This window comes from Gasterosteus aculeatus, chromosome 7, assembly GCF_964276395.1.
Source record: "Gasterosteus aculeatus chromosome 7, fGasAcu3.hap1.1, whole genome shotgun sequence".
Taxonomy (NCBI): Eukaryota; Metazoa; Chordata; class Actinopteri; order Perciformes; family Gasterosteidae; genus Gasterosteus; species Gasterosteus aculeatus.
The window spans coordinates 1,141,261-1,165,252 of NC_135694.1; the positions used below are offsets into that span (position 1 = coordinate 1,141,261).

The 23,992-nt window shown below is 44.5% G+C and overlaps 3 protein-coding genes and 1 long non-coding RNA gene across 9 annotated transcripts in view; 2 read left to right on the plus strand and 2 right to left on the minus strand.

Moving 5' to 3' along the window:
• LOC144410292 (uncharacterized) overlaps window positions 1-3,648 on the plus strand; it is a 5,141-nt gene extending 1,493 nt beyond the window's left edge. The window contains exon 2 of the long non-coding RNA XR_013468250.1: window positions 3,618-3,648. This is a non-coding gene — a long non-coding RNA (uncharacterized LOC144410292). The remainder of the gene's footprint in view (window positions 1-3,617) is intronic.
• LOC120822841 (V-set domain-containing T-cell activation inhibitor 1-like) overlaps window positions 1-10,700 on the plus strand; it is a 22,689-nt gene extending 11,989 nt beyond the window's left edge. Inside the window, exons 1-4 of one of the 4 annotated variants that reach the window (XR_013468247.1) lie at window positions 6,377-6,510; window positions 8,745-9,091; window positions 9,484-9,520; window positions 10,416-10,551. Coding sequence is in view for 1 of the 4 variants with exons in the window: in XM_078106076.1 (XP_077962202.1) it covers window positions 9,484-9,520; window positions 10,416-10,555 (177 nt within the window). In the remaining 3 variants the exon portion in view is untranslated. Of the gene's footprint in view, window positions 1-6,376; window positions 6,511-8,744; window positions 9,092-9,483; window positions 9,759-10,415 lie in introns of those variants that run through there. The other 3 variants (XR_013468246.1, XM_078106076.1, XR_013468248.1) reach the window with 3 other exon arrangements.
• LOC120822844 (Fc receptor-like protein 5) lies at window positions 3,911-6,816 on the minus strand. 2 transcript variants are annotated; one of them, XM_078106078.1, is made up of 6 exons: window positions 6,420-6,816; window positions 5,592-6,224; window positions 5,128-5,385; window positions 4,785-5,045; window positions 4,548-4,691; window positions 3,911-4,126 (listed from the first exon to the last, which is right to left on the minus strand). In XM_078106078.1, exons 2-6 carry the CDS (start codon window positions 5,620-5,622, stop codon window positions 4,080-4,082), a joined length of 741 nt encoding a protein of 246 aa, XP_077962204.1. In that variant the 5' UTR covers window positions 5,623-6,224; window positions 6,420-6,816; the 3' UTR covers window positions 3,911-4,079. The 2 variants fall into 2 exon arrangements, with proteins under 2 accessions (XP_077962204.1, XP_077962206.1); XM_078106080.1 differs by lacking the exon at window positions 6,420-6,816 and having other exon boundaries at window positions 5,592-6,407.
• A 1,434-nt stretch (window positions 10,701-12,134) lies between the features above and the next one.
• On the minus strand, window positions 12,135-23,549 carry LOC120822836 (uncharacterized). 2 transcript variants are annotated; one of them, XM_078106034.1, is made up of 26 exons: window positions 23,377-23,549; window positions 22,623-22,811; window positions 22,350-22,479; window positions 21,874-22,035; window positions 21,187-21,324; window positions 20,800-20,951; window positions 20,438-20,541; window positions 20,143-20,353; window positions 19,448-19,579; window positions 19,196-19,339; window positions 18,671-18,806; window positions 18,053-18,203; window positions 17,230-17,366; window positions 17,007-17,118; window positions 16,677-16,740; window positions 16,377-16,577; window positions 16,135-16,277; window positions 15,769-15,887; window positions 15,478-15,599; window positions 15,270-15,367; window positions 14,338-14,474; window positions 13,766-13,890; window positions 13,429-13,574; window positions 13,164-13,266; window positions 12,924-13,060; window positions 12,135-12,724 (listed from the first exon to the last, which is right to left on the minus strand). In XM_078106034.1, the coding sequence occupies exons 3-26, from the start codon at window positions 22,477-22,479 to the stop codon at window positions 12,610-12,612; spliced, it is 3,219 nt and encodes a 1,072-aa protein (XP_077962160.1). In that variant the 5' UTR covers window positions 22,623-22,811; window positions 23,377-23,549; the 3' UTR covers window positions 12,135-12,609. The 2 variants fall into 2 exon arrangements, with proteins under 2 accessions (XP_077962160.1, XP_040038711.2); XM_040182777.2 differs by lacking the exon at window positions 23,377-23,549 and having other exon boundaries at window positions 22,623-23,290.
• Window positions 23,550-23,992: the final 443 nt, after the last annotated feature.

Consider the following 23,992-nt stretch of genomic DNA (forward strand, 5'->3'; position numbering starts at 1 on the left):
AGGATAACTTCCGTTTTTTCTGAGTTTAGCATCAGGAAGTTGCCGGTCATCCAAGTTTTGATGTCTCCAAGACATTCTTGGAGTCTAACTAACTGGTCCGTCTCTTCTGGCTTGATCGACAGATACAGTTGAGTATCGTCTGCATAACAATGGAAGTTTATGTGGTGTTTCCTGATAAGATCGCCCAAAGGAAGCATATAGAGGGTAAATAAAATCGGTCCAAGTACAGAACCTTGTGGGACTCCGTGACCAACATTGGTGGTCTTTGAGGATTCACCGTTTACAAGCACAAACTGGGATCGGTCCGATAGGTAGGATTTAAACCAGCTGAGTGCAGTTCCTTTGATACCAATTAAATGTTCTAGTCTCTGCAACAGGATACAATGGTCTATGGTATCAAATGCGGCACTGAGGTCCAGCAAGACAAGAAAAGAGATGAGTCCTTGGTCCGATGCAAGTAGAAGATCATTCGTAATTTTCACCAGTGCTGTTTCTGTACTGTGATGCACTCGGAATCCTGACTGGAAATCCTCGAACAAAGCATTGTTTTGTAGAAAGTCACATAATTGATTTGCGACGGATTTCTCAAGGATCTTAGAGAGGAAGGGAAGATTAGAGATAGGTCTGTAGTTAGCCAACATCTCTGGAGCAAGAGTAGGTTTCTTAAGAAGAGGTTTAATTACAGCTACCTTGAAGGACTGTGGTACATGTCCTGTCAACAAAGACAGATTCATAATATCTAATAAGGATGTGCTAACTAAAGGAAAAACTTCCTTAAGCAGCTTGGTCGGAATCGGATCCAAGAGACAAGTAGAAGATTTAGACTTTGAAAATAAAGAAGTCAGCTGATCAAGGTTGATGGAAGAGAAGGCATCCAAACAGGCATCAGGGCCCACTGCTGCATCCAAGGTTCCTACATCGGAGGACAGGTCGGCACTGGTTGAAGGCAGGAGACCATCAATTTTCTCTTTGATAGTCAGAATCTTATCATTGAAGAAGTTCATGAAGTCGTTACTAGTGAGGTCCAAAGGAATACACGGCTCGACAGAGCTGTGACACTCTGTCAGTCTGGCTACAGTGCTGAAGAGAAACCTGGAGTTGTTTTTATTTTTCTCTATTAATGATGAGTAATAAGATGCTCTTGCGTTACGGAGAGCCTTCTTATACGTTTTAAGGCTGTCTTGCCAAACTAGCCTAGATCCTTCTGATTTGGTGGAACGCCATAATCGTTCAAGCTTCCGCACAGTTTGCTTTAGGTTCCGTGTTTGAGGGTTATACCACGGTGCAGACTTCCTTCTTGTTGCTATTCTTCTTTCCAGAGGAGCAATAGCGTCCAGCGCCACTCTCAAAGAGCCTGTAGCAGTATCGACAAAATTATCGATCTGAGACGGACTGAGGTTTTCACAGGAGTCTTCTTGTATCTTGAGGCAGGGCACTGAACTCAGAGCAGAAGGAATGGCTTCTTTAAATAAGGCTACAGCGGTATCCGATAAGCGTCGACTGTAGAAACCTTTGGCAGGAGGAGGTGGTTCTGATAGTAGAAATTCAAAGGTTATCAGACAATGGTCCGACAGGAGAGGGTTCTGTGGAAAAATTGTTAAATGTTCAATCTCAATCCCATACACAAGAACCAAGTCGAGAGTGTGGTTAAAACAGTGAGTTGGTTTATTTACACACTGACAGAAACCAATTGAATCTAACAATGAAAGAAATGCAGTACCAAGGCTGTCGTTGTCGACATCCACATGAATGTTAAAGTCACCCACAATAATTACCTTGTCCGTTTTAGGGACCAAACTCGAAAATTCTGTGAAAATTCAGAAAGAAATTCTGAATAAGGACCTGGGGCCCTGTACACTATTACAAAGAGAACCGGCTGGATTATTTCCCAGGTCGGTTGCGAAAGACTGAAAACCAGGCTTTCAAATGAGTTACAATCCACCTTAGGTTTAAAGTTTATTAAAAGGCAGGAGTCATAAATAGCTGCCACTCCCCCCCCTCGGCCTGTGCCTCGGGGAATATGAGTATTAACATGACTCGGAGGAGTCGCTTCATTTAAACAGAAATATTCCCCATTCAACAACCACGTTTCAGTAAGACAAAATACATCAACATGGTGATCTGATATTAGTTCATTTACCAAAACAGCTTTAGATGACAGAGATCTGATATTCAAAAGACCCCCTTTAATCCTCCTATTTTGTTGCACTATTGCATTATTAGTTTTAACTTTAATTAAGTTATTTACTACAACTCCTCGGTTGTTTACCTTTAACTTAGATAAGTGTGTCCGTGGGGCAGACAAGGTCTCTATAGGGTTCATTATGCTGAGTGACTGCTCAGATTGAAGCGCAGAGAAGTGTGTAAGACTGCGACTCTGCTCCCTGGTCTGAACTCTGGGTCATGGATTAAGTCCACTAAGAAACTGGGTCAGGTTCTTAGAAAGAAGTTCAGCTCCGTCCAAAGTGGGATGGATGCCGTCCCTCCTAATCAGACCAGGCTCTCCCCAAAACGTCTTCCAGTGATCAACGAAGCCCACATTATTTACTGGGCACCACCTCGATAACCAGCGGCGGAATGACGACATGCGGCTGTACATGTCGTCACTTGTCAAGTTTGGGAGGGCCAGAGAAAACTACGGTGTCCGACATTGTTTTAGCGTATGTACACACCGATTCCACATTAACTTTAGTGACCTCCGAGCAACGTAATCGGGAGTCATTACCGCCGACATGTATTACAATCTTACTGTATTTACGTTTATCCTTAGCCAGCAGTTTAAGATAAGACTCAATGTCGCCCGCTCTGGCCCCCGGTATACACGTAACTATGGTCCCTGGTTTCGCTAACTTCACGTTCCTCAGAATGGAGCTACCTATCACCAGAGTTGGCTTCTCAGCGGGTGTGTCGCCGAGTGGGGAGAAGCGGTTTGAAACGTGAAGTGGTTGGTGGTTAACCGTGTGCTTCGACTTAGACTTATGCTCCGGACAGTCACCCGGCCTCCCGGCTGCTCGGGGGTTGCCGGGGGACGGCTAGCAGGAGCGAACGCTACGTCTATGTGGCCCGCACCGGCTACGGGGGTGGGCGGGGTAACTACAGCGGCTAACGACTGAGCTTCCATGGTGCGGAGCCGTGCTTCTAGCTCACTAAGCCTCGCCTCCAATTTATCAAATATACTACACTTCTTACATGTACCGTTATCCGTAAGGGAGGCAGAGGAATAGCTAAACATGTGACACACCGAGCAAGAAAGAGCAGGAGAGGCAGGGAGGGAAGACATCACCAGGTTAGCTGCTAAGCTAATGCTAACGCTAATAGAAGTAACGTTGCCGCTAAATAACGTCCAAGCAACTATTCGATGGAGCGAAAATTTGCTAGACGGTGAGGCGTTTAACAGCGCCTCACATAGATAATAATTCACCGTTGTGATGAAAAATATCACGCTACAGTCAACTCAGTATAGCTAGAGCTGTGAAAAGTTCGATGACATCAAACACGCTGGTAACAGGAAGTGACGCAACACGCTTACCGTGGAGTGAGCTGCCGAGCCAGACCACCTTCAATTGAGTGGAATGAGTGACAGCGCCATGGACATTGACATTGACATTGTTTGTGAGAAAATAAAACTAATTTTGGCTGAAGATCCAAGACTGCCGTGCGTGTGCTTTTGGGCCCACCAAATTCACCTCACCCCCCACCCTAACACATGAGGGGAAGAAAAGGTCAAAAAATGTTTGGAAAAAATGTCCAAAAAAATATTAGGTGCAGAAAAATCGAAAAGTATTTTGAAAAAATGTGTTGATTTCAATGGGACGTGAATATTCTCGGGCGGCTCGTCTGCTGGCCGGTTACTGCGTCTCAACCACGAGGGAATTTAAAGAGGAAATAAATGAAGACACAAGAACAGAAGCTTTTTTTAAGCAGATGTATTTTCTCTTTTGGCTTCAAAGACCCGATAAAAACATATAAAATTCACAATTTTAGAAAAACACATTAATGAAAAAGAATTTTGCTTCATTCGCACTTCTATTGGCCGACATTTGCACCGCGTGACAGGAAGTGGTTCTTCTTCTTCTCCTTCATTCCAGTTCGGCACAATCTGCTCTCCCTTTAGTCTTCACTCTAGCTGCAGGAGGACCAGAGGACAGAATCATCAACAGCTTCTTCTTCTTCTTCTCTCGCTTCCTGCTTTCTACGCAGTTTCGCTTCACCGCCGTCGCTGTTAACCACGGATCTCCAAATGCGCTGATTCGAAACGGTGCAAACGAATCAAACCAGTGACCGCGGGCCTTCTGCCACGCGTCAGTGAAACAGGAAGTGAAGCCACCTCATGACCTCAGAGCCTGGAGACTGCTGCAAAGCTACCAACACATTTACCCACAGGCATCAACAAGCTCTACATTGACACGCAGTCGCACCACAACGTGTTCCTGCAGCGTCAACACTCTGAATACTTGAGGTACATTGGGTACATTTTGCTGATGAAGGTCTATGAAGCGTGAAGAGGAGCTTCTTCTCCGTTATGGTCCTTCCAGAGGTGCTCTTACCTCGGGCCCTCCTCCGGTACACGTCTATGCACAGGATGAGAATGACGGTGTAGAGGACGAACAGCAGGGTGGAGCACAGCAGCTTGGGCACAGTCATGAAGGGTGGAGCAGGAGGAGTTGGAGGAGGAGGAGTAGGAGGCCTCGCTGAGAGGAAGAACAGGAGACGCTCTTCAGGCGCGATAACAATCAAACTACAGTATTAATATAGAGGAGACCGTGCAGCCAATGAGGCGTCACCTGACACGGCCAGCCAGCCGCGTGGAGACCTCCCCCCGGTGGGGTGCTCGCACTCGTAGGAGCCTCCGTCCGACTCGGACACCCGCCGGAGGAGCTTCCGCCCCGACGGCTCGGCGCCGACGGACTCGCCGTCCCGGTAGAACGCGGCGGGGAAATCCGACGTGGGCTCATCCTGGTCTTCTTCTTTGTAGGAACAGCGGAGCGTGACCTCATCTCCCTCCGTGACGGGCAGCGCCGGGCTCTCCAGGATCACCGGCTCCACTGGGAGAACAAAAGAGCGCGTTTCCGGGCTTTTTTTTTACTCTTCTGTTAAACCGCAAAACAACTGGCGCGCGGCGCTCACCTGTCACCGTGACGTTGACGGCGTTGCTGCAGCCCCCCTGCTGAGACTCGCACCAGTACACCCCGGTGTCCGAGGGAAAGGCATCCTGGATGGTGCAGGAGGACTCACCCGGGATGCCCCAGCCATACCGGCACACATCCAACGCCTTATAGGAGGTGTTTCTCCTCACCGTCCAGCCGCTGGAGCTCGCCACACACTTCAGGGAGATCTGGTCGTGCCGGAAGAACTGAGATCTGTTGGGAGCGATGCTCAGCGTGGCTACGGGGGGGCAGAGAACCAAGGGTTCAGTTTCAGGGCCTCAGGAATCGGTGGTGGAGACCAAAGCAGAGCTCAGAGGACGACCTCAGTCCGATGCTACTTTGTCATCTTCCCGATGAAGTCAGTCAAAGTTGAGCAGCAGTCAACGTTTTAGGTTCTCAGCAGCAGAAGCATCTTGTGAGGTGAAGTTAAGGCGAATTACTTACAGAGCACGAGGCAGAGCGACGTGACCTCCATCCTGCGTCGGTCTCAGGCTCCATCTGTCGACTTCTTCTCACCTGGACGCCCACATCCTGGAACAGGAAGCCATGAAGGGCGTGCCAGAACATGTGGTTCTCATCTGGCCCCATGACGACTCAATGACAGGCCCCGCCCCCCCACGCTGAGGAATGTGTTCAGCTCAAATGAATTTAATAAAGAGAATATCGTTTATAAATAGTAATAATATAATATCACAGTATGCTAACACATAAAAACTAATTCAATGCTAAAACAAAACAACGATGCTAGAAGGAAATATCCTCTTCACAACACACACAACACACACCACACACACAACATTACAGCCCTATAACAGACTCAACAGTGTTTCATGCACAGACATGAAATAAAAAAGTCCAACTACTAAGAAGTAGACTAAAAAAGACTCTAATGAAGTAAGAAGAATGGATTCTGGGAGAACTGGCGATGGGTTCTCCTTGAGAAGGCTTCACGAGGTCCTCTCGGTGTCCACTGAGTTCCTCTGGTTGGTCTTCAGTAGCAGAGAGAAGGTGCTGGATGGAAGGAGGCTTCTCACGGCTGATCACGCTCCTGCTCCACACCTGGGCGGGCTTCCTTACCTGAATACACGTGTTCTAACATTAGCCCCCACCTCAAAGTCGTCCATTAATAAATAATCAATAGAATATAAGTGTAAGTTCATAAACTCCACTGTATGTTCAGTGGGATATTCAATTACATCCTAAAGACCCAGAGTCCCTGAGTAATTAACGCGCTCCTAAGCGAAAGTGAAAGGATCATGTGACCAGATTTACTTGAGGAGCGCGTTGGTTGGTTGTTCCTCAGCGATGAAGAGGAACGTGGGACCCTTCGTACTCGCGCTTTGTCTTCTGATCACTCCAGCAGGTATCATTACTGATTATTGATTATTATATCTCCATGTTGAAGGTGGTGGGCGTCGTCTCCCTTTAGATCCGGGAACTGATTCCTTGGTCCGTGTATCTTTTTATGGTCCCTTTTACCGTAAAAAAAACTAAACCAAAACACTGTTTTCTCGTTTAGAACCAAAAAACGGGACAAACTCACAACTTTTTACTCCATGAATCCCTTTTTGAGAAGAACCGAAGCGTAGCCGCTAAACCGAAATAACGTAGATTTTCACAGTAAGAGTCGAAGTCAATGGAACGTTTATGCTTGAAATCCGTCTGCGGTGTCAGCGGTTACCAGGGGAACGTCAGGAGAAACGTTCATTCATCATTATAAATAAATACCGGGATGTGTTGCAGCAGTAGTGACTACATGCAGATGTACTTCATTCATTCATGTACACAGTAATACGCATTGTCGTCGCACACTCTTTGCTCTTGGCTGTAATACGTATTTTCCACGTATTGTGTTTCTTGAGTGAACGCAGACAGTTCAATGAGACGCAGAGTAAACGTGTTCGCATCTACACCAGTTGGTGGCGGAATACGTGTATTTGAACCATAGATTTAATTATATTAAACTGTTTATTTCATTTATCTAGATCAGTGATTCCCAGAGTGTGGGCCTTAATTATTGAAATGACAGGGTTTAAGTTGAGCTACATCACAGTCCGATGAGGCCAACAGGCAAACATGGTGTCATGGCATCATTTCACATTCTATATTTGACCAATTTACAAGTAGAAGAAAGAGATAAATATAACAAATGCTGACAATGTCTTCTTGTAACAATAATTTGAGTCCATCTTGACAAATTGTGGCAATTTATTAACGGCACTGTCCAGCAGTACACAAACATCTGTAAAGCACATTCCATCTCTGCAGCTTCATGAGCACTTTGTTGGTGCCGAAGTGTGACACTTAGTGAGTCCACCTCCTGTTGTCACCAATCTGCAGCTACTGATGCATCCGGCTTCGCTGTCCCGGTAACTGGGGATACTCTAAGAACGGAATGTTTAATAATCATTTTCTCTTGGAAATAAAATGTCTCTGTGTAATCGAAGCTGCCCTAAAATCTGGCTGTGAGGTGGAACTGACCTGGACACAATCAGCGATAACTTAAGGCTTATTTTTTTCAAAATAGTAACAAATGTGACGGCAATAAAAGTGAAGTAATTTTCTTTGGAACGCAGACCAACATTAGATCTTCTCATCCTTTGACCTCTTCGGTTTACATTCAGGATTGAAGTGTGACAAATAATGATTATGTACAAAGAAACCTAAACTCCAACATTAAATATATCTGTAATAACCTTCATAAATACCGTAAACAGTTAAATATAATGAATAAATACATGTATTCTGCCACCTACTGGTGGAGATGTGCACACGTTTCTCTGCTCTGCGGTCACTGACACAATACGTGAAAAATAAATATCAGAGAAGAGCAGCGAGTTGTTCTTGTAGTCACTACTGCTGCTAACACATCCCGTCGGACCAGGATCATTTATTTATAATGATGAATGAACGTTTCTCCTGATGTTGCCCTGGTAACCGCTGGCATCGCAGACGGATTTCTAGCACACACACGTTGCATTGCGATGACTCTTATTGTGAAAATCTACGTACTTCCGGTGTAGCGGACACGCCTCGTATCTTCGTTTTATGGGCAAAACTCAAAAGGGGATTAAAGGAGTAAAAAGTTGTGAGCGTGTCTCGTTTTTTTGCTTAGAACCAAAAAACGACTTTCCACTTCCGTTTTTACCGCTTATGATTTAAAACGAGAAAACAGTGTTTTCGCTTTATGGTTTTTACGGTAAAAGGGACTATCAAACGGTACACGGACCAAGGTCCTCTCTGTCATAGCAACAGATTGATGATTAACTGATATGTGCATAATTACTGCTATTGGGATTTTGTCTGACATGAACATCTCAATCTTTTTCCATTTGTCTCACTTTCTGATGTTAAAATCACATTTGAGCTTTATTAAGAAAAGTTAGAGGTTAAATAAACGATTTTATACTCTGATAAACTCCCACATTTTGGATCCATTTAACTCACACTCGCACATCCGCCTTTCTATTTCTGTGATGACGACGAAGCGTTTTCATCATTTAATCTTTTATTTAGTCTCTGGGCTTTTTGTAATTGTGAGATGCACTTTGGTTTGGTGTCACGTTACTTAAGGCCTCGTCTTCCTTCTCGTTGCAGAAGATGAAAATCACGGCTTAATTTGCAAGGGACCCCTTTCCAAAGAAGTCGGCGATAACGTCACTTTGGAATGTCACCACGCGACAGGACTCAATGTGATGGACCAAAGTGTCTACTGGCAGTTCAACAACAGCATCCATGTCCTGGTCTTCAAAAGTAGAGGTTTCTCCCCTGATGATCAGGGAGAACAATTCAAAGGGAGAGCATCTGAGGACAGCAGCTGGAATCCTGCCGAAGGGAATCTCTCAGTGAAGATCTCATCGATTGGAAGAGCTGATGCTGGAACGTACACATGCTCTGTTGGAAAAAAGAAAATGTTCTGCTCAACAGAACTCTCCATCGGAGCTGTAAGCAAAATACACAACACATATAACCCAATATCTATTTGGGTTTTATTCCCACACTGTATTTATCACATGAGCCCTTTAACCAATCTCTCTATTATTTCATTTGTAGCACTGTAATAACTGTAGTAACTGTAATATTAATATCAAGTCTTTTTCTTAGTAATTATTACATATATATATACATATCAATATTCACTAATATTAAATGCCAGAGGACGCAGATTGAAATGTATCTTTTTCTTTCCTTTTATTGGAAATTTGGTAATAACTTGATCAACATTTGGATGAAACTTGGATTCAGTTTTAAACAGAAAAAAAGAATAACTCTAGTAAGCGGTGCTTTACTCTAAAACCTCTCTTATTTGTCCTTTAACCCTCGTTGGGGTCTTCAGCTAGACGGTGCCCGCAGTCCGGACCCTGATGATCCAGGTAACTCACAAACTACCTCCTACGTCCTTTCCTAGCCACTCGCATCACATCACATCGCATCACATCGCATCACATCACATCACATCACATCGCATCACATCACATCGCATCACATCGCATCACATCACATCACATCACATCACATCACATCACATCACATCGCATCGCATCGCATCACATCGCATCACATCGCATCACATCACATCACATCGCATCGCATCACATCACATCACATCACATCACATCACATCACATCGCATCGCATCGCATCACATCACATCACATCACATCGCATCACATCGCATCACATCACATCGCATCGCATCACATCACATCACATCGCATCGCATCGCATCGCATCACATCACATCACATCGCATCACATCGCATCGCATCGCATCACATCACATCACATCGCATCGCATCGCATCACATCACATCGCATCGCATCACATCGCATCGCATCACATCGCATCGCATCGCATCACATCACATCACATGTCATTTATCTGACGCTTTTATCCAAAGCGACTCACAATAAGAACATTTCAACCATAAGGACACAAACTCAGAAGAACAAGAAACAAGAAAGTGTGATTTCATCAAATAAGCCGATGTACAACTTGCTGTAGATACGAACCATTATAAGTCCAATGTAAGTGCTGCAGGTAGTTAGTGTGTTAGTGGAGGTAGAGTCTGCAGTCACTCTTCCTCTATCAAGGAAAGGTGGGAAGGAGACGTCATGAAGACTTAGGAAGAGACCACCCAGGTGTTAGGAAGAGAATCCCACTCTGCATCTCTGTCATGTGTTTATGGAGTTAGCGTAGCATTTGTTAGCAGTAGAAAGAATCCACACGACGGCGGTTCTTCTTCTTTGGCCACCTCAAAAATAAAGGCAACCCGGCAAACAACACCGGATTGACCAACGAAGATATCGGTGTAATCTGCCTCATCATCGGCATCGTCATCGTCAGCGTCATCGTCATCATGATAATCTGCAAGAGCCGCATTCCTCGAATCATTTACAAACAGTAAGTCAAATATTACTCAACTTTCTGTCATTGATCCTGCTGCATGTTCACCATTTGCTGTTATTATAAATGAAGTGTTTGGGACGAGACGGAGGGGGTCAGAGTTCATCGTGGTCCCAAGAGACGGCACAGAAATCTCCCCAAATCCAAAATGTGTGAAAAAAAAACAGGCTGATGTGTGATTGATATTGAGAAGAGGATTTTATCTTATTACTTACTCTGTTATTTCTTCCAGGACATCGAGGGACCCCCCCCCCCCCACCCCCCCTCCTCCCTCCTCCAGCCGAGAGCCGGAGGAGCATCTCCAGCCGCTTTGACCCAACACACTGCAGGGAAACAGAAAAGCTCTCAGAACTGTGATTCTATTGTTCGGATGCAGATGTGAACCGTGTGTGGAACCAAAAACAAGTGCAGAAGACAATTTAAAGGGACCATTGAGAAAAATTCAGGGGAAAAGCCATTTATAAATACTCAGGGAGGGGGGGCCATCTCTCATGGCGTCCACCGTCTTGCATCTTTATTTGATACTCAGCCTGTGAAGTGATGAAATGGCACTAAAATCATAATCTGGTGCAATATGAAATAGCTGGAAAACACTTTAAATACTCTGCAGGCTCAGAAAACAACATTTATGTTAAGGTCAAAAGCTGATTGTGCCATGATTACTGTGAACAGACCTTTTCTATTTTATTCAAATGTTTTTTCTTAAATTTCATCCCATGTGATAAAGCCTTCGCCAGAAAATGAAGTGATTAATTGAACTGTGGAGAATCAAGAAGGCAACACGTGTCAGCTACAAAACCTACCGTGACGAGGAGAGGATGGTACTTTACATCAGTTTTCCAGAAGCATTAAATTAACTAAAAATACTAAATAATACATAATGTACTTTTATTGAATCATTAAAACAGAGGAAATGAGATTTGAAACATCTGAAGGGGCCAAAATGCTGAAAGTAACATAATTGTTTTTTACTTATTCAAATATTTTTCTTTTAAATTTTTTTAATATTTAAAAATTGTAACTTTATTCCTTGTTTTATACCAACCCATAGCCTTAGCCTTATTCTACTAACCCATTGCATTAACATTTCATTCAACTTTATTTTATTACTTGTGCACTGTTGTCTTGTCTGTCTACTGTCGCGCACTAACCGCCAAGACAAATTCCTTGTATGTTTGACATATTTTGGCAAATAAATGTTTCCTGATTCCTGATTCCTGAAAATAAACTCCAACAAATGAGACATTTCTTTCTTTTTCAATTGTCCTCAACATTTTCCTCCAAGACGTTTGACCTTTGACACATTAAACATTTGAAGTCAAATGACCAAAATCTATTCTCAAGCCTTCAGATTTTTCCCTTTTAAAGTAAAACAAGTGGTGCAAGTTTAATTTCACAAACACACATTAATATCTCATATACAGTGGAAGTCAAATGCAAATGTGACTGAGTGTCAATAAAGCTGTTTTTGTGTATCCAGAGAAAAAAAGAAATGCAAAGAGATCAATGTTGAAACTGAGAAGCTTTCAATACAAGTAGAGTTAAGAACTTCTATTTACATCATTACACCGAGCAAAGAATTGATGACATTACTCAACATTTATTGGTTGGGTTCATGATGTAATATTTCTCTACATTAAGCGGAAAACTCAGGTTCAAGCATCCTAACATCCTATTTAAATGACGTATAATGTGCAGTGAATATTTCATGTTGCTTTCCATTAAAGTGTCCATTTTAATTACTTCATCAATCAGATATATCACAGGTAAATGTCTATTGACACAGATTCAGTTTAAAATAGATTAAAAATAAAAACCACCAAATGACAATTGTTTAACTGCAATTCCTCTTGTGACCATCCGTCAATGTGCATTGTGGTTTAAGGCGCTTTAGATCTCGACGTGGATCAAATGGAGGAATATTCATCGTGCAGATTAATCGTCACTTCTTTTACTTTGGTTTTCGACGGACGTCTGTCTTCATCTTGCATCTTGGAAGCCGAGCGGCACCAGGTCGCCCGCCTTCACCTCACGTGACCTCTCACACTGGAGCTCCTACTGGATTTGCCTGGAGCGCTGATCCATCGCCATCTTCTTCATCTCGTTGGCTGGCCGGAGGTCGGCTTCAGTGAGCGGCGCCGCCGGGTCGCCCCTCGGGTCGCTCTTCTGCCTGCGTGAGAGGACGAGACGATCACCAGGAAGCTCATGGAGGCTCACGTTAACCACCAACATGAAATCCTCCAACAGAACGTAGGCTTTAATACTCAGCAGATGTCATGTGGTGTTTCCACACAATGATCCTGAAGTCCGACACGGAAGACGCTGACCTGCAGCTCTGTCACGTGGTAACGTGATGAAAACAGACTCACGTTTTGAGGTGCTTCTCGATGGCCTTTCGCTCGTACACCGTTCCGTATTTGGTCTTCACCGGATCCACGAACATCTTGTTGGTGAGCGGGCAGACGAGATGTTGGGGAACCAGGCGTTTCTCAGGACTCACCAGTTTCTTTCAGAGAAGAAACGCACCAACATTGTTAGGAAGTTGACATGTAAACGTTACGGCTCTTTTGCAGCCTGAGGCACCTCTCAATCCACCAGAGCTCCTCTACCTTCTCCATGTCGTCCCGGGACTCTGCGGCGGTTTCCTCTGTGTGTTTTCTGGCTTCCTCCTCATACTTCCCTCGGCTGGTGAGGAACTCCTCGGCCAGAATGCTTCCAGGAAAAACACACCGGAGTGTTCAATTCACCAGAGTGCGTACGACCCATTTGACTTTGTCCCACATTGGTGCTTTGGAGGAACACTTTTCGGAGGAAGGAAGGTTTTCTGTGGGACTGAAGTATTGCGGTGTTGTGTGTCTCTTAGGGGGATCTTACCTGTCCAGAGGATCTTCAGGCTCTGGGATGATGAGCAGTCCGTACACAGCATTGAGGATATTCCTCACGGTGATCTGGGCGTTGTAGTTCCGGTCAAAGATGTTGTGGCAGATGCGGCCCACGCTGTTGATGTTGCAGTGGTACACCTTTGCTCATGTTAAGGTACGGTAATGACACTGCAATTAGGGTAACCATTTAACTTCAGGGCCACTCATATCTTTGTAGAATCATAGAAGTATGGGAACATAATAATTATTTAGTCTGCTATGATTCAATAGAAATCCATCCATTAGATCAGTTTCTTCTTGTGAAGATGTGCATTTGTTTGGCAGGATACCGGCGTGATGAAGCGAACCAGTGGAGGCTTCACCGGGTAGTCGGACCCAAACTGGCAGAACAGCTCGAAGGTTCCTTTCTCATAAGGTGTGTCAGGAGGTCCTTCCATGAGGATCTTCCAGAAGGCTGAAGAGATAATGGAGAGCAGAGAGAAAAGTTGACACTTGAGGTTTGCCTTCATCCAATAGAGCTGTGAAGCTGCCGGAGTGACGTAGAGACGACGCATACGTCTCTGCTATGCTAGCAGCAGAGACGTAAATGATGTAAATGAGCATCATGTTGTGTTGAAGAAGACTAGAAACTAGAGACTGAGACCATAAACTCATGTTTACAATGTTTTCTGAGGGAATAAATCAAGAGAGAAGTAGAGTCATTTTCTCATAGACGTCTATGGGAGCAGAGGAGTCGCCCCCTGCTGGTCACTATACAGAATGCCGGAGGAAGCAACAATTCAAATATTATCAATATTATAACTTTCCTTCCCATTACTCAGAGCTGGAAATGTCCTCAAATGACCCATTCAGCCATCGACGATCTAGTGTGAATTTTAGGAATGAAATCCGTGCCACTCACTGAAGTCAGATTCCGATGGGAAGATGCTGAAGTATGGATGCGGGTCACAATGCAGGCTCCTCAGCTCCGCCACGATACGTCTGTCCTTCTCCATCAACTGAGAGACTCTGGCGTCCCGGATCTTATTTTTCAGAGCACTGATGTGAAATATTAGAACCTCAAGATTACTGGTTTATCTGTGTCAAAATACAGTATGAGCAGCTCTTTATTTCTAATGTGTCTGGACTTGTTCTTCCATAACTAGCATGTTGTTACCAATATTCATTTGAAATATGCACATCATGATAATAAAATGACGATTTCACATCATATTCAGATGCTTTTCCAACTCTCACTATGAATCCCACATTAACATAATATCTGTGTATTTAAGATCTTAAAAAAAAACTACCAATGTCTTGAAAAAGTAACTGGTCATGAGTTCATACTGGAAGACACTCATAGACGTCTATGGGAGCAGAGGAGTCGCCCCCTGCTGGTCACTACAGAGAAGTAGAGTCATTTCCTCATAGACGTCTATGGGAGCAGAGGAGTCGCCCCCTGCTGGTCACTACAGAGAAGTAGAGTCATTTCCTCATAGACGTCTATGGGAGCAGAGGAGTCGCCCCCTGCTGGTCACTACAGAGAAGTAGAGTCATTTCCTCATAGACGTCTATGGGAGCAGAGGAGTCGCCCCCTGCTGGTCACTACAGAGAAGTAGAGTCATTTCCTCATAGACGTCTATGGGAGCAGAGGAGTCGCCCCCTGCTGGTCACTACAGAGAAGTAGAGTCATTTCCTCATAGACGTCTATGGGAGCAGAGGAGTCGCCCCCTGCTGGTCACTACAGAGAAGTAGAGTCATTTCCTCATAGACGTCTATGGGAGCAGAGGAGTCGCCCCCTGCTGGTCACTACAGAGTGACCCTGCAGAGTGAGACGTTTCTGTTGCTCACCTGTCCGTCTCGGTCACTTTACCGCTCATCTGGCTCGGCAAGACAGCCCCCGGAAACCCATCATACCCGTGAAGAGCAGCTATTGCTTTTATAAAACTCTGCAAAGTACCAAGAGGAAAGCATCGTTGTTTTAAACCCATTCCTGCCATCGTCTTGCATTCTAAGGGCAACTCAAACTAAACCCCAGACAATATTCTGGTGCACGAACCAGAGTGATGGAAGACGGCTGAGCTTTGGTCTTGGGTTTCCTCATCTCCAAAGAGAGAACGGTCTCAATCTCAAACAGCTTCAGGCCGTCTTTGCTCGTCTCCGGTTTGAAACAGCAACCGCCTGAAAGCCATATAGAACAATAAAGAAATTAACCTAAAGTTGTATTTAAAATGCAAAATGAAAAGTAAAAAAAAAAGAACATGGGAGCTGTGTATGTGTGACAAACCGTGTACACCTATATGGTTTTACACCCAAAGCAAACCCGTTCATAGAGGTTTTCATACTTTACCTGTTGCATGGCTGATCCCACACAGAATATTGTTCTCCACCTTTCCGAGAAGAATCGAATCCACAATGATGTTGGCTTTTATCAGGTTGGCAGCAACGTCTTCTGGCTTATTTAAAGATCTATGCACAAATAATGAGTTCTTAACTCACATAGCATTATGACAATAGAGAACAAACCATATGATCACAGCTTCCTTGTCTGACATCATGCATACCCGGAGACTCTGGACCTTCAGTCATGACTTGACACTTTAGTGCAAAGACTTGTGACCTTCAAAGACTTTGTCCCATCCCCTCATTACAGACACCTGACGGCCTCATGATGGTGATGGAATCAAACGGGTGAATCACAGAGAAGGAAAATTACCCGACGTCATTTCCGTCTGTGAGGCAGAGAATGCGAAGTCTGCAGTGTGGAAACTTCTTGACATTTTCCAACTCGTGCATTCCACGATGTAGAGCATCGTAAAGCTTCGTCTGTCCTCCGGCCCGAATGGTACGCACATGTTGCTGCAAGGATCAGTAGAATAGGTAACTTTACCTACAAAACAAACATCCCGTAGAACAAAGCGTCATCTCGCTGTGTAATGCGTCATCTATTCCATGTACCTTGAATTTTTCCAGTGTTTCTGTGAACGCGTGAGTTTTCAATTCAGTGTTAAACTCCACAAGGGCGATGACGTGGTGGAAATCATAAGCCATGGTACGTGTGGCAAAGTTGTCAAAGAGCTCTTTCACATCGTGGATTTTCTTTATGTCCACACTGTCATAGCACTTCTCCGCCATGGATGAGCTCGTATCTATCAGGACCTGATGAAGACATAAAGACATGAAATTATTAGCCTGTTTATTTTCATTACTTTCTCATTGATAAAGCTGAGTTGATGCAGGCTGGAGGGTCAACGTTACCACTATGGCCTCTTTTGGAATCCTGGTTGTGGTGAATGAATCGTCTTCCCTGTGGTCACCGGTTCTGCATGAAAAGAGCTTCTGATGGTCATCGATCGATTCTACACTTATTTTGCACTATAGAAAATAAAATGAATAACGATAACGATAACGGTGGGTGGGGCGAGGGGGGGCATTATCGTTCTCACTTTCTGAACGAGCCTCGTGTGCTGCTGTGAGCCCCCCTCCTCCCCTCCCTCCCAAAGATGACCCAGGACCCCGACCCGACTGAAAACGGGTCCCCAGTTCAGAACCACTGGTCAAGAATAGGAGAAAAAACTAAGTACTCACTGAGACGCTAACGTGTCCACGTCCATATTTCGGGTTTTTCCAGCCATACAGTCATACACCACGATCTTAGCAGGACATGCCTTGTCCTTACTCAAATACACACCAAGGTTGTCTGCAAAAAGAAAAACAATATTTGGAGAATTCTGTGGCTGATGAACATCTCAAGGGTATGAATGGTTCCTCTATTTTCCAGCTGAGAAACGTGTCTGAAGGAAAGGCCAACCTTTACTCAGGAGAACCAGCTGTGGTCCATCAACACAGAGGTCCTTCAAACGCAGCGGAGGAGACACATTGAGTTGAGGGAAAGCTTTCAGTTCTTCTGCCATGTCTCCAAAGGTCTTCTGGGTATTTATGGAAAAGCTGTAATTGAATTATATAGACCACAGTGAGATGAATGCTGGGAGAACTGTATCAAGACACACAGGGATAATGCAATGTTTGATAATGTGAAGTTGCACGCTCCCTCTGTGTGCGATTGGGTAGATGCGGAGAATACTTTCCCCACGGGGATCAATGCAGGACACTTTATGTGGTGAACCAAGGTTTTTTTGTGGGTTGCACGGCTCCAAATGAGCCTTCTGGGTGCTGGTCCAATGATCAACCTTGTTGAGTGGAACTATGTTAGGGTGAATGAAAGGTCTATAAGTCAAGTTAAATTTGTAAATTGAACATTTTTCTTGTTGTCCATTGGCTCAATGTCCAATGTTATGCATCATGTCCAATTCCTTGTATGTCCAACATAATTTGGCAAATGTTCCTGATTCCTGACAGAACTAGAGCCATAGAACGTCACGTAAAGGGTCCTCGTAGAACTTTCATTAAACAAAGAACCTATAAGGTTAGGAGCTAGTTTGCCCCTTTCCTACGCTTCCCAATCAAAGATTGTACACTATGAAAATTTTACTAGAAAGTGACAGTTATTACAAATATTACCAATAATGTTGCTTAATCACCATCTTTGGGAACCTGTAGGATGTAGTAAGTTGGTGTAAATGGTGTGTGTGTGTGTGTCATATTTCATGAACATGATGTTTGACAAAACCTACTTCAGCCCAGTCACACTCGCATGAGACATGGAGAGATAATATGTTTTCAGTGATGGATGAACACTGAGCAGAATCTTCTCAATGTCGGTGGCTCTTTGGAGGGACGTTTCCCTCAAGACCTCTTCGGGGTAGTGTGGAATCTTCTCACCATCTGAACAAGCGAAAGTCAATATACAATTAAACACAAATCACCTCCCGACCAGTGACACACTCAGCAGCTGAAATATGAACTTAACACTAATGTGTGTGGAGGCTGATGGAAGCCTGTTGCCACAACATGTTGGAGAACCGCCAGCAGGACGACCATTTGTGTTGCACCTCTACTCTAAATCACTTATTTTAGCATCTTGAACTATTATCCATAGGCAGGCTATTTCACCAAGCTTGTTTGGACCACCTTTTTTGCAAGGTACCTTTGTACATATATTCATATAATGCACTGATGTGGAAACATCTGACTGCCTGGTTTACTCGGTATACTCGCTTCTGTCATGGTGACGTCACAGCAGTTTCCTTTATGACTAAAGTGTTTTAGCAGAACTAGAAAAACAAAAACCTGAATATCATCCACGACGCAGCAATGTTTCCCTCAATGGGCACAATACATTTTACCGTTACCTTTGATTTTCTGAAGTACAACGGCTCTTTCTAGGACACCTGGTATTCCAGTCACAGTGACTGGGTCACAGAACCGGCTGCCTTCATCGGACGTCAGAGAACGAGGTGCGTAGTTCTCATGATCGGACGTCTCGCTCTGTTCAAAGAAAACGAGGCAGCAACGTTCAGCAGCAACATTCAACTGAAACTATTTAGGGTGGAGGACGTCACGGTTACACAGAACGTTCAAATACACGGACAAGGACATTGTGCCTTGAGGTGATGTGGCTCTTTTAGCATAATACGTTTTAATCAAATGTCCTTATTGCAGTCATTATTGAGCTGTTTGACCACCAAATTGTAATCAGTTCATCCTCTAATCAGATGGAGACTTTGGCCAAATACAGGCGTAGCCGAGCGATGCGAGAACGGGATGTACAACCCACCAAGTACCCGCCCATGTGAAGTTGGGGTGTCGATGATTCCCCCCTAACTGGGATGCCTCATCACCCGTGTGAATCTGTGCCTCTAAACCAATGAGGGCACCTTTGCTTCTGACAGGAGATAGGCCCAGCAGCACGTTGAGTACTCAAAGACATCAAGATCCTCGATGATCTTCTCTCCGTGGCTCCTTCCAAGCTGAGGTAGAAGTTCTCTAAAGAGCATGTACAAGCCTTCAACCACTGCGATCTACGGAAAAAAGAAAAAGACGTATCGTTACCGGAGGAGAAAATGCGTTAAAGGCAGACAGCGAAACCGGTTTATCTTAAAATGCTTTAAAATGGGGTGATACTTGACCTTCTGATTCTTGGATGTGATCTCATTCCTACAGATTAACTGGTGCAAACTTTGGGCCAGTGGGTGGCATCCAGTCAGTTTCCGTATGTATCCGATCAAATCCGTGCGGCTAACTCCCAGACCTTTGTGTTTCTGGGGTAGAGAAGGTCAACACAAGTACACACTGCATTCAGTGGTTTTCAATACTGAAGGCAAATGTCCTTTCTTTTTCCAATTTGGTATTTATGGATTATTAGCAATTTATTCATTTATATATATGTTTAAATATATATTAACAAAAGCATTAAACCGAGCATAAGAGGTACACAAAACTGCTTTCAGACAACCCGTCTTCCCATTATGCTTTTTGGGGCTTTTGTAGGCATCCTTGTAACTTTTATATTTATTGAAGAATTCCAATAAAACGTTCAGTTTTTCACTCAGTGGTACCTGCACACTTTGTTCTCATTATTTTCATTACTTTCATTTTTGGTGTTCAGCCATTGTCTTAAAATGTAAATTCATCTCCTTTAACTCCTCGTATGAAGCATATTTAGAATTCTTCCCGGGAAAAGACAACTTAGTCAATGAAAAACTTCTTTCCAAATAATAAAGTAAAACCATATGAAACTATGCAGAGAGGTTACACATATGTGAGGGCTTCATTAGTGCACAAATGGATTCATCACACTGTCTATAAAGTAAACTCTGCTTACAATGATGTACAGAGAAGACAAGAAGACACTTAATCCTTTGGCTGTTTGTTGCACAGAAGGTTCCACGTCGTCCATGAAGAACATATCCTGGTCCTGGTCCTGAATGTCCTCAGGAAACGTGGACAGGGAGAAGTACACCGTCGACCCCTCGGAGATTCCACAACTCTCCAACGTGTCGCCGCTGGCGTTCTCAACTCCGGACAGATCGGGCCTGATGAGCACGTCGGAGTCAGCAACCATCAGCGATGATGAAAAGCTACGCTAGTCCTGCATGCTAACGACAAATGAGAATTACCTGTAATGAAGAACATGTGCTGGGACTCCATTTTCATTGGCAAGACGTTTCTTCAAAGTGGCCATCGTGTCACTTGCCAGATCCACCGGGACCTCAAAGTCGCCCTGTGGGAGACGAGGGGGCGAGTTATTACGGCTGTGACACACAACAGATGTGTGTGCACACGCACACAACTGGAGAGAAGCACGTGTGTTGGTGTCTGGATATTTTATTTTTTCTTCTTCGTGGATTTTTTTTTCAGGACGTTTGTGACTGACGTCAGCAGTCTTGGAACGAATAAACCTAAAGCATTTTCATATCGACTCTCTGACGCTGCTGTGCGGAGGAAAAATAGGTCCCGAAGGAGTCATGAACAATGTCACCATGAGCATCACGTGGCATCGGACCACATCCGTGCCGCAGCTTCTGGGAACTTCTGCCGTGGACCTTTGATGAGCTGCTCTCAGGTTCTTCCTTGGTGTGAATATGGCGTAGATTTCGTCTCCATTTTCAATGTGTCTATCTTTTAAAGACCCTGTAGAACAAAATCAAAATCACTCTTTTACACATTATGTGTCAGGAAAAGAGCTTCTGTAGGAAGTTCATGTTTTAATTCAATCTTATTGTGGTTTTTGTTTGCATGGCTGATCCGTGGGGCTCGGAGGCCAGATTCAAATCCTACTGCGTCTACGTTGGAAGTGTGGATTGTAAATGAGACTTGATGTCCTTCTGCCTGAACCGTTGGTTCATAATCCACTGACTGAGCTCACATGTGTTGAAGAACGGGTCGTCCGTCAACGGCATTCCGTCCGCTGTGTAGAGACAGACTCCTATGGACGGGTTGACGGCCTCCAGGTGACAGATCCTCAGCATCAGGTCTTCCACCGTGTTCTGAGCGGCATCCATATCTGAAAGTACAACATGCAAGGAGGGCGGAGTAATGAATGTCGTGCATGGATCCCACTGACTCCGCGGGGGGCCGGAGCGGAGTAAGAGAGGGATGCTTGAAGGCCTTTCCAAGCTAGCTGCTCATATTGGAACATATTTTAGATGTAGTCTAATCTCATCTTGTGTGGTCGTCACGCTTACCCGCTCTAGGTTCAAGGGTCGGGACGTTTCTACCAGCCAAGGCCAACGAGTCGGTGCAAAGTCAACTCTTATAACGATCAAACGTCTCTCGGCACGAAGCCTTTAGACCCCGGATATCCAACCGCACCCACGAGAATAAATCAGGTCCATCTCGTATTGCAAATGGAATTATATGTTGGTCTGGTATTTGACACAAATAAAATCATTTTCATGAAGATGAAGATGCATGAGCAGTTTCTTGCATAACCAAAGTGACCACCATTCATCCGGAGGGGTTTAAGTTTATGGCAACTACAGCATCTGTAATCCCACACCTGACCTCTTGATGGCCTCGCTGCGTCACCTTTAGTCCCCCCCCCCCCCCTTACCTGTGATGTGCCTGGCTTCGGGGCACTTGGGGTACGTGTACTGCAGACAGAAGCAGCCCAGGGATCTGCTCACGGACATCGCGGCGCCAGCAGGAGGAGCTCGCAGGCGGCCGATCGCGTCTTTCAGTTTACAGAAACGGTTCCTCTCCACTTGACTCAAACCTGAGGCAGAAACATGAGACACAAACAACTGTATTCATGAGGTCGATAACGGAAACGTTACCCTTGTTGACTTGTTTTCTGTTTGGGCCGATACTTGGAACGTCTCTCATGATGCCAAACTAATTATTCAAGTGCAAAATAAATACACACTGCACATATATGAAAGTACAAGCAGGCTTAGTTATTTTGGGAGGAGAAATACAAGTCAATTCACTGCAGGATCCACATGTTTCCGCATTCTGAGAGAGGGAGGTGGTTACGTCATCAGTTTCCTGTTTTCCTCCTTTAACCCTTCGGCGGCTCCGGTGACTCACCGATGTTCATCAGGTCGTCATCGGTCACTCCGTCGATGAAGTCCCGCTCATCTTCTACACCCATCTCACGGAATTTATTGTAGTAAGACTCCAGTCTGTGCTTCTGCAGTAGGTTGAAGATTTTATCCATCTAAAACACACACACACACACACACACACACACACACACACACACACACACACACACACACACACACACACACACACACAGCATCATGTTTCAAATGGAACTTATGGATTTATTGCAGTTAGAAGGTAGAAGGACAAACTCACCTCGAAGTGTTGACGCTCAACAGTTGTGACTTTTACTTTCACTTTAAACTCTTTTATTGCAGCGGGGAAGGCGGCGACTTCCTGGTAAACGAAACCAGACTATTTCTTGCTGCCTCACCAGGGAGTGGACTTCAGGACAAAGAGAGAAGGAACTGCAGGTCCAAAAGAGGAGGATCCTCAATGCTTCCTCTGCGAGATGGAAGCAGAAGAGAAACTCATTTATAACCCTAATACAGCGGTTCCCAAACTTTTTTTCCTGCGCACCCCCTTCCACGTCCCAACCGGGTTGGCGCACCCACAATTCACACTTAAAAAAAACCGCAACAAAACTTTGTTTTATCGTCATATAGAGACTCATGTTTAAACATGCGCAAATAACCACAACACGCATGACAATAACAACATCAACACAGGCTGAATTAAACTGCAATGAATTACAAACGACCCACAACATTAAAAAGAAAAGGCTCCGAAATAGATAAAATAAATAAAAACGGAAACGTTTCAAGTGCGACAATAAAATGAGCCTACACACGATCCACAACATGATTAAGTAACAAAGAGCGGCTCAAACATGAAATAAATCCAGAGAGCGCGCAGCAGCAGCTGCTCTGTAATGACAGCTGCGGGACGGGCAGGGAAACAAATGGGTTGCGAATCCAAGCGCCAGATGTGTCCACAGGTGGAAAGCGTTTCCGTAGCTGCTCGGCGAGTTGGTTGAGGTGTTCAATCATGAGCGTGTTTACATGCTCACCCAGGTTCCCGTCATTTTCCCCCAGGAACTCGTGAAGCGTAGGGAAACACGGGTGTGTGTTCCCACTCACACAACTTGCCCAGAACCGTAGCTTCTTTATCATGGCCTCAACCCTGTCTTGTGTGTTGAACACGGTTACACTGACTCCCTGCAGACTTAGATTGAGTTCATTCAGAGCTGAGAAGATAGGCGAGCCTATTTTCTCTTCAGAAAACCTTCGTCATGCATACTGGAGGCCAAATGAAACGGATTCTCCTCAAAAAACCGCTGCGATTCGTGCCAGAGTTCAAAGAGCCTTGTCAGCACTTTGTCGCGGGACAGCCAACGCACACAGGAGGTCACAAAGGAAATGTTTACTTACTTTCATGCTTTTTTTATTGTATAGAAAAATCCTTTTATATATGTCAATGGAAAAATCCCACTTAAAAAAACTGACCGCCATTATATTTTTCCTCTCGCGGACCCCCTGGTGGCAGCTCAATCCCTGCTCTAATAGATGATGCATCTTTATTAGTTCTTGGAGGCAATTTGTGGGATTGTAAATAAATAAAAGACACGTCTCCTTATCTGGTGTTTTAATGAAATGAAATGAAATCAAACCACCGAAGGGTTTGAA